Raw genomic sequence first — 10392 nt, 5'->3', positions numbered from 1 at the left:
ACAGTTGTCCTAGGAACCTCCAGAAAAGATTTTAAGATGATCCAACGGTTAACGAATCCGGGAGAACAATTTTACCGAAATAGGTTTAGGTAGCTTTGTTGAGAAGCTTCCTTGAGAGGCTTCTTTGAGAAGCTTCCTTGATAAACTTCTTTGGGAAGCTAGAGTTTCGCTACACACACCCCTATAATAACTAAGCTCGCCTCCTTAAGAAGTTTCCTTAAAATTAAACGTGGATACAATAATGCAATAAATAAAATTAAACATCAATTTATAATTAGTAGTATTTCAGGGTGTTACAGAGAGGGAAGAGATTGAGAGAAAGAGACTTTGAATAATATTATCTTGAATATGATGTATTACAATGTGATATTATGTGCATAAAACTTAAAGCACTAGGCCTTATTTATACCAAGTATAAACAACACTAACCCTTAACATTGATAAAAATTGATAATGCTATAATTTCACAAAAGCCAAGATCGCCTGTATAAAGTCATATAAAGAATATCAAACAAAAGGAAATGACTAATGGCAGTTTAACTAATATGATTTTAGATGCTTAACAGTACGCCATAGCATCACTATGCATAGCATATTTGTGGATTAAATACCTCCTTTACTAGTAAAGGACATCCAAATTGACCAACGGTAGGCGAAAAGTTCCCTATACATTACAACTGAAGAACCACCACCATTTTAGGAATAAAACAAATTATTCCTACTGTTAACTCCCATTGTTAATATAACCAAGTGCCATGGGCTTCCTATAGACAACTACATTCACAATAATGACCAATAGGAACCTTCACAATTTTCTCATGCAAATGTCCAAAATTAGCATGCTAAAGGCTAGTACAGTAAGTGTAAACCCCTAGAGCTCAATCTAGTCATCTTTAAACCAGAAAACATATCCCTTCCCTAAGTCAATGCCAAAGCCTTTACAAGGAACATTGCTGAACCAACTACCACTCTTACAATTTGAACATGCTCGATCAGTATAACTATCATCCTCTTATTTTCATCAAACCTTTAACAATGTACATGACAAGTTGAAAATAATCAGAGACACAATGAAGGTTTTAAAAAGCAGTCCACGACAGCAATTTCGACTGCAACATCAAGGGAAACTATATCCGCAATTTCCCACAACATTGTGATGAAAGTAAGATCGCAATTTAAAACCTTGGACATAATAACTGCCACAGAAAGGGTATGCAAACACTGAAAACTCATATAATAGAAAAGAGTGAATGCTAAAAAAATAGAGGCAGCACTTAATTGCCTCATTCAACTCCTCCACGCCGCGACCCACATAGCGTTCATCCAGAAGCAGCAACCTCCACTTCTCCTCGCAAACTCTTCTCCAAGCAAATTCCTCAAACCACCACTTCCTTCTTCTTCTTCTTCTTCTTCTTCCTCAATAACCTTAAAAGCAGCAAACCCATTCTCCCCCACATGCTTAACCTCTTCACTTGCCTCCCTCTTCTTCATCCTCCTCTTATTCCAGAACTTCATGAAACCGCTGGTGTTGAACGTTCTGGTGAGTCTGTCGCGATACAACACGGGCTCAGAATGTCGTCATTGTTGTCCGCCTTTCCATTGCAGTGAGACGAGACGCCTTTCTTCTTCTTCGTCATCGTCGAATTCTGTGTTACCGTTACCTGGTTGAGGCAAGAGAGGGGCGAGGGTGGGGGTCGAGGTCGTCGCTGGGGACGCGGGCGATGTTGCGAAGGCAGGGTCAGTTGAGAAGGTGGCCATGGAGGCAGCCTTCTAGGGCGGAGGGGACACGGAGCGCGGCAATGTGGAAGACTCACGTGAATGCTTCTTTGCAAAGGATGATGTCATCTTGGGATAGTGTTCCCTTGTGGAGGGAGGGTTCATAGAGGGAGAGAGGGGCAGTGGAGAAGTGTGCAATGAAGAGAGTGTTAGGCTTTGGGGATAGGGTTTCAGAGAAGAATAAGGCAGCACACAAGCGAGTAAGAGAGTGATTTAGAAAAAGTGATAACATCGGTTTTTTAATAACCGATGTTGTATATATTTCTTAATATTAAAGAACCGATGTTAACGTGGTGAGGTTAACATCGGTTTTGTAAAAAGCTGATGTTAACATCAAGTTTTTAATAACTAATGTTAACACCTCTACGTTAATATCGATTTTTTCAAAAATCGGTGTTAACAAAATCAATTTATTTACAAAAATGTCATCATCTTTTAGTTAACATCGGTTTTATTAAAAATCGATGTTGAAATAACGATGTTGAAAGCATTTTTTTAGTTGTGATATTGTCACTTAAGTCATATAACTTTTAAATTTTGAACTAAAATGAATAACGATTGGTACTTTCAGGAACTTTTTAAAATTTTATTATTTTCATGGACTAAATTGATCGTGCCTTGACTTTGAGGGTATAAATTGGTTCTGTAGAAGCAAATAACACAAGAAGAGAGGTTAAATTGTGTTATTAGAAATTTTAAAATTTTTCTTAAGACCGTAAAACACGTATATCATCGGATAAATATAAAAGATCAAACGATGTGAAAAACAAATTTCTTTAGAAAGAAGATGTAAGATCTAAAAATAAATTCAAAACCTTTTGTCAGTTAAACAAGAAACACACAATAAATTTATACTAGTTTGTCTTAACCTCAAGACTATATCTAGTTCTTAGCAATTATCAATTTTTCATTAACTTATCAAAGTTACAAGTATTATTCACTGTCAGTTCTAGTTCTTACACTTGCAAGCTCTACACCAAGCTTGACTTGAACCCAATATTTTTTGTCCCACCAAGTCACTGTTGGCTCAATATAAATCAACAAAATTTGTTGGAAGATTACTCACTAACTAAAGTATGATTGTCTAACAGACATATATATCGCTTAGCAATTTTAGTGTTTTCTCTCAAGTCACTTCTTTCATCATAACAGGTCTGCAACAACAAAGTATGTCTTTTGATGAGAATTAGCATCTTCCAGATTGTGGGCTTCTTTTATTCTTCATAGGACTTTGACAGATTCTAGGAGAATATTTTCTAGATAAAAGAATCTCAGGCATAGAATGTTAAATGAAGATCTTAAATACATTATTTAAATGTTATATCAAATTGTCTTATGAGCGCATCAGATGAAAACTTCAAATGCACCGAGACAAATCATGATTTGATAGCATATCATACATAATTTTTTATCATTTATATTTATTTGCATCTAATCAAAATAATTAAGAATTCTAATTCATCTTTAAGACATAAATATCTTTTGACTTAATGGGAATTTTAAATTTATTTATCCAAATAAATTTAAGACGAAGTTTTTATATTTTCTATATTTTTAATGTAAAAACATTTTTATTTTATTCTATCTAATAACTAAATTGAATCTCTTATATAAATAAATTAATGATTTTAAATCTTCTAACTATTAATAAAATCCCCCAATACATATATTAGGGTTTCAAACTATGACAATGAACATACCCTTAAAAAACTGTTTTCTACCAAAGCCATGGTGCGTGCCGTTGAGATTGCATGAAGGGACCCTGAAAGATTCATTTGTCTTTCCGGCAAAGACGGCACAACAAATCACCCAGTGGACAGTTCACAAACCTTCAGTTTCGAAGGAGTGGCTGCTTTGTCCCTTTCTCCCATAGTGTAAATAAAATATAAGGAAAGGTTAATAAATTAAATGCAAGAATAGTTTTGCTGCTGTAATAGAGTAAAATTCTCTAAATTTGGCTCGATAGTTGATACATTCTACAATTTTTTTAAATCTTTTGATTCATTAAAAAAAAAGATTTTGACTAATCTAAAATTTAGTCAGAAAATAAATAAAATGTGATAAAAAGTATTTGTGTCAATGATCGAGATAATATCCAAAAATATAATCTTAATTTCGTTATATTAAGCATTTATGTTTAATTATTTGGTTATACATTCTACAGATTTATATATATATAAAAAAAACAATAGCCTCATTTGAATAAATCTAATATATGGTTTCCAATTTGCCATTTTATTTATTGAATGAAAAGCCGACATCATACATGCACTCCCCATGTTGGAATGTTCAAAGTACACTTTCCAGCTGTGCTATGTGGTAATGATATCAACCCGAACAACTTGGATGGTTATAAAACCACTTCAATGCCCAAGAATAAGAATTTCTTTCTGATAGCATATAACTTTCTATTACCTACAAAGAGAACATGCAAAACCACTTGCTAATTTGCATGTCTTATGCATGCAAATTGATTGTTGATGACAGATTTTATGGTCGGGTATATATTGGGAATGCAAAAGTACTAGTGTACTGGGTGTTCTTCTTTTTTAATAAAAAAGAACAATATTAAATGTTGCAAAACAAACTCAGCATATGACCAATGCCCAGGTAAGTTAGAAGGGAATATCCGAATTACAAGTGATTGGTTCAACCAGTGAATTAATAACCGTGTATATGTAATAGAAATATATATAGTAATTGGAATAATTAGAGATTAACATGCATAGATTTAAATATGCTTTCCCCCGTGAAACTTTATTTAATGTTTTACATAACTGGTGTTAGGTCGGTTTAAATTGGATTTTACCAATTCAATTTATATAACTGACCTATCAGTTTACTTAGATCATCTATACTGATATGGTCTAAAATCTCTCGGTCACGTTTCCATGAAAATTAAAGAATTTAGTTTATTTTATCTTAATCCTATATTAACTTTGTTAGATAATTTCGAATTACATACTCTTTATTAAATTGATAAAATAAAGCATTTCCTTAATTAAAAGATATGGTTCATAAATCTTATCACTTTAAGATTTATAAATATGTGTATATAAAAGATTGAATTCTCAAAATAACACATATTACTTTATTCATTCTCATTTGTTAGGCCTATTACTCTCAAAGTATCAAGATCTGACTTGAGCATTATAATATTTTTCGTTTTTTTATTTATTCTATTTTTTATTATTATATTATATTTTCATTCAAATTTCATTTTATTTATATATTAATATTATATTAAAAAATGAAATAAAAAGATAGAGGTACTCCATGCTAAGAATTGAAGAGCCAAATACTTGGAAGGAAAGCGCTATATACGAAGAGGAAAATTGCCTTACTATGTACTATCAGGCAGGAACATTAATATATAACCGAGAGACCAGTCGGTACCGATTGGATCGATATAGCTAAGTTTTACAATTATTTTTTTATCGGTAAATAAACATTTATATTAATTATTAAGTATGTTATGTTGGTTATTTTTCAATAAATCTTATAAAATATCAAATGAGCACCAAAACACATTACGTGAGGTATTAAGGAATATCTAGATCTATAGAGAACTTGATCAACACGCAGCGGAATCTGACTGTGGTCACGAACAATTGGTTTAATGACCTTCCTCAACCAAATTACCTTCTTCCTTATGGGACCTTCGCTTTCTCTTCAGATGGAAAGAAGAGAAACTGTTTATTGATTTGGTGTGTTGGGGACTATAATCATGCCTTAGGTTTTAAACCTATTAGGGTTCACATTATCCCCTAATGGGCCAAACTGGTTTCCGCTCATTAAGTCCATATCAATTTTCTGACAGTCTAATGAGTTCACTTAAATAGATCACTTTATGTTGAACCCATTTAAATGTAAATAACTAATATAAATGTTATAATATAATATGTAGCTCATATTAATTAATTAGGAATTATAAAATTCCTAATAATCTCTCACTTGGGCTTCATTTTAACCTTAGACATTTATATCACAAAATTCTTTAGGCGCACAACCGTATGTTATTTACTTTTAGACTCTTTTTATACAATCTGGTCCATCTCATATAGTAACAGGAAACCACTGTAGTTTTCATCACAATTTAGCTTGACTAAGCCACAATGATCACCACTATTACTCATACTCGATGGCATAGATCAAATATGGATAAGCAGCATGGAAATTACATACAATGCGATCTTAATCATGTCTATTTCCAACTAGTTCAAACTTTATTCTTTATAGAGATCAATCCAGAATGCAATACAAATATTGCACACAAAACAAACTCAGAATAGAATGATAAACATCAGCTTTATTTCTGCAGAAAATCCAAATAACAAAATGTTTGTAAACCTTAAGATATAGAACATGAGTAAGACTCCCACTAAACTAAGGTACTGTCAGGAATTATACCGATATGAGCAGTGTGCTCATGAAAAAAAACTTTAGTGTCATACCTTTAGTAAGTGGATCAGCTAGCATGGAATGAGTTCCTATATGTTCTATACAAATATGTATTTTCTAAATTCTTTATTCAATAACCAAATACTTTATGTCAACCAAAAAAAGATACTTTTACTTAGTTGAATCCTTAACAAGACTGCTAAGATATTGTCTCAATAAACACCTGATGGCTACTTAATGTTGGCGACAACATGCAAGTCAGTTACAATAATTTAGCAATCATAAATTATAGTATGATGTCTCATACAAATTATTAACTCCACCAACATGGTCAAATGTGAATCCTTATGTGAAGTGATTGTTATTAAGACATTCTGAAATAATCGAAGTCATAATACCAAATGATCTCTAAATTTCTAGACTTTCAATATGAAAACATGTAGTTCCTTGTTCTCTTTAATTAATGCATAATGCACTTTACTACTTTCTAGTGTTGCATACCAAGATTACTCATATATCACCTTAGGACTCCCACAAAAATAATTTCAAACTCTAAATTTTATACATGCAGATTTGGGATTCACATATGAGTAATTTAAACCATAGTAGTAACAACAACAACAATTAAAGAAAAGAACAATAAATATGTAATGCACAAATAATCTTTATGGTAAATTTCAAGACTCAAACAAGATACCTAACTCACCATTAATCCTCAATCTTTGGATTGAAAAAGACTAACTGCAAGTGATACTCTCAACGCATTGATCAAATATTGGTGATAAGTCCCATCAAACAAAGGTTATCTTTGGACACTCCATTGCTCACATGGAAATCTTATATGTTGATTATTCCTGTCAAATAATGATTGTCTTTGAACATTTCACTATTCACATGGAAAATCACATTATTTATAATCACCACATGTTTACCATTGCAAGCATGTAATCATTCTGTCAAAATTGTGTCTTCCTTTGGGCCGAGCACACTTCACATGAATAATTCCATGTAACATACATGTAAATTCAATCAAATTAACTTACGCAACAGAGATTACTTTGGCAACATGTTGCTTCAATCAATTTAACCAAAAATACAAGACAAATTAATATAACAAATGGGAGGTCTTAAAATTACACAAATTTTCTTAAAATTACACAATTTAACCAAAAGAATCCTTTGAAGATACTAGATAAAAGATTTCTTTATAGTCAATGTCTTCCTTCTGAGTAAAGTCTTTAGCAACTAGACGAGCCTTATATCTCTGGATATTACCCTTTGAATCCTTCTTGAGGTTGTTGAGGTTGCTCTAAAGGTATTTGAGGGAGAACCTCATTGTTGTCTTGTTTTGGAACAATGTCAATAGTTTGAACGTTGTCTTCTATTACTGGAGTTGTGTCTTGAACAGTAATAGGTACGAGGACTTGATCGCTATAAATAACAGGTTCTTCCTCAAAGACAACATTCCTTATGTTCTCTTCCTTCCCAAACTCAACTTCCTCAAGAAATCTCGCATTTCCCGTCTCGAAAAAAGGATCTTAAGGTGGGATTGTAAAATTTATAGCCCTGAGAGCGTTCAGCATAGCCAACAAAATAGCAGCTAATTATTCTCGAGTCCAGCTTTCTTTCATATGACCTATAAGGTCGTGCCTCAGCTAGACAACCCTAAATGTGCAAATGTTTAATGCTTAGCCTTTTACCAGTCCAAAGTTCATAAGGGGTTTTATTAACTGCTTTACTTGGCACCCTATTAAGGATGTAAACTGCGGTCTTTAAGGCTTCTCCCCAAAGTGACTCTGGTAAAAAGGAATGACTAATCATACTTCTCACCATATCCTTAAGAGTTTAGTTTCTTCGTTCTGCTACACCATTCATGTTGGGTTTGCCCGGCATAGTGTATTGCAGAACAATTCCACACTCTTTGAGGAAAAGCGCAAAAGGTCCTGGACGTTGTACTCTTGATCCATCATATCTGCCATAGTACTCACCACCACGGTCAGATTTGACAGCCTTAATTTTCTTTCCAAGTTGAAGTTCAACCTCAGCCTTGAAAGTCTTAAAAACATCTAGGGATTGAGATTTCTCATGTATCAAATATAGGTAACCGTATCTAGAGTAGTCATCTATGAACCTAATGAAATATTGTTGTCCATTCCAAGAAGTTGTAGGAAAAGGACCACAAATGTCTGTATGCACTAGTTCTAAGACGTCTTTAGCTCTTTCGGCACCTAATTTCGTTATGTTTGTTCGTTTTTCCTTTATGCATTCAATACAAACCTCAAAGTCTGATAAATCCAAACAGTCAAGAATTTCATCAAACACAAGTCTCTGAATTCTTTGTTTAGAGATATGGCCTAAACGCTTATGTCGTAAGGTGGCTGAATTCTCATTCAATTTTCATTTTGTACCATGTGAACTTATTTATAGTATTTCATTATAGGAACTAACAACATCAAGCATGTAAAAGTTATCAATTAAAGAATTAGAACCAACCATATTTGAATTTTGGTAGAGACTAACTTTATTATTTCCAAATGAACAAGAAAATCCAAATTTGTCCAAACTAGAAATAGAAATCAAATTCCATCTAAAAGACGGTACAACAAAAGTCTCAAATAAATTCACATAAATTCTAGTTTTTAACTGTAATCTAAAAGTTCCAATAACTTCCACTACAACCTTCTTGCCATCACCCACAAAGATGAATCTTTCATCATCACTTGGCAGTTGGCTCCACAGGCAACCCTGCATAGTCATACTTATGTGAGTAGTAGCACCAGAATCTACCCACCATGTATCTTTAGGTACAAAAGCCAAATTAACTTCTAAATAAACTAGAGTAAGATATTTACCTTTCTTCACACGCCATGCAGCATACTTGGGACACTCTTTCTTCATGTGTCCTGACTTCTTGTAGAAGTAACAGGTAAATTCCTCATCCTTATTTTGCTTCTTTTGCTTAGAAGTCCCTTCCGCAACACCCTTAGTCTTCTTCCTTTTCTTATTCTGAGAGGTTGAAGTCAAGTGAGCACTTTCAGTCCTATCTCTCTATAGCCTCTCCTCCTCTTGCACACAGTGAGATATAAGCTCATTGAGGGACCATTTGTCCTTCTGAGTGTTATAGCTCACTTTGAATTGCCCAAAGTGTGCAGGAAGCAAGATCAAAACCAAGTGCACGAGCAGGTCTTCACCAAGCTCTAACTTAAGTGACTTGAGTTTTGATGCGAGATTGGACATCTCCATAATGTACTCCCTTATGTTCCCTTTGCCTTTATACTTCATGGAGATGACTTTAGCCAAAAGGTTACTCATCTCCTCCATTTTATTTTTGGCAAAGTATTGCTCAATTTCCTCAAGGAATTTCTTAGAACTTTGATCCTAAAAAATAGAGCCCCGAAACGCCTCTGGAATAGAGCGCTTCATGATCATAAGGCACATTCGGTTGGACCGATCCCACTTCTCAATTTTTTTTACCTCATTAGAGATTTCCAAAGTGAAAATGGGTCGTTCCGTCCTCAGTGCCAAGTCTAAATCCATACAACCAAGAACAATTTCTACGGCTTCCTTCCAGGCCTTAAAATTTGTCCCATTCAGCATTGGGATAGAATTCACTTGGGCAGTAACATTTGCAGCACTGGTAATATTAATTAAATAGAGAACAAAAATAACATGTTCACAAATAATCAAGCAAGTCATATAAAGTATATATAACAAGACATACAAATATTTCCCATAACGGATCCATTACAAGATACCTAGCACAACATTAATTCTAGTCTTTGGAAAGAGAAATTAATTTGTAATTGGTACTCTCAACGCAATGATCAAATATTGACAATTAGTTCTGACAAATAATAGCCTTTCTTTGTACCGACTATTATTCTCATGGAAAAAAAACTTAATAATTGTCACATATTTATCGTCGCAAGTATGTTATTATTTGGTCAAATTGTGTCTTCCTTTGGGCCGAGCACAATTCGCATAAATAATTCCATACTAACATCCATGCAATTTAATTAAATCAATTTACATAACAGAGGTTACTTTGGCAACATAATGGTTCAACCAATTTAATTAAAAATACTGGACACGCAATTAAATGGAAAGGATCTGTAATGGTTAAATTTGCAACCAATTGTGATAGCAGTAAATGTTTGAAAAACAACACCAAGGTAAACTAATTACGCACCCGAAACAAACATACCGCAGTACCAT

At 33.5% G+C, this 10392-nt stretch overlaps 1 protein-coding gene across 1 annotated transcript; it reads right to left on the bottom strand.

Annotated features, from left to right (window-relative positions):
- Window positions 1–9225: 9225 nt before the first annotated feature.
- Window positions 9226–10392, bottom strand: LOC114391525. The gene is made up of 3 exons (XM_028352525.1): window positions 10382–10392; window positions 9652–9811; window positions 9226–9555 (listed from the first exon to the last, which is right to left on the bottom strand). Exons 1-3 carry the CDS (start codon window positions 10390–10392, stop codon window positions 9226–9228), a joined length of 501 nt encoding a protein of 166 aa, XP_028208326.1.

Source organism: Glycine soja, chromosome 17 (assembly GCF_004193775.1).
Source record: "Glycine soja cultivar W05 chromosome 17, ASM419377v2, whole genome shotgun sequence".
Classification (NCBI taxonomy): Eukaryota; Viridiplantae; Streptophyta; class Magnoliopsida; order Fabales; family Fabaceae; genus Glycine; species Glycine soja.
This window is presented reverse-complemented; position numbering and strand designations above follow the sequence as displayed.

Bases quoted from the DNA above. Each gene is read 5' to 3' on its own strand.
- LOC114391525 (XM_028352525.1), bottom strand. The intron at 9,556-9,651 runs GTAAAAAAAATT...TCTATTTTTTAG, and splicing joins CTTTGGAAATCTCTAATGAG to GATCAAAGTTCTAAGAAATT.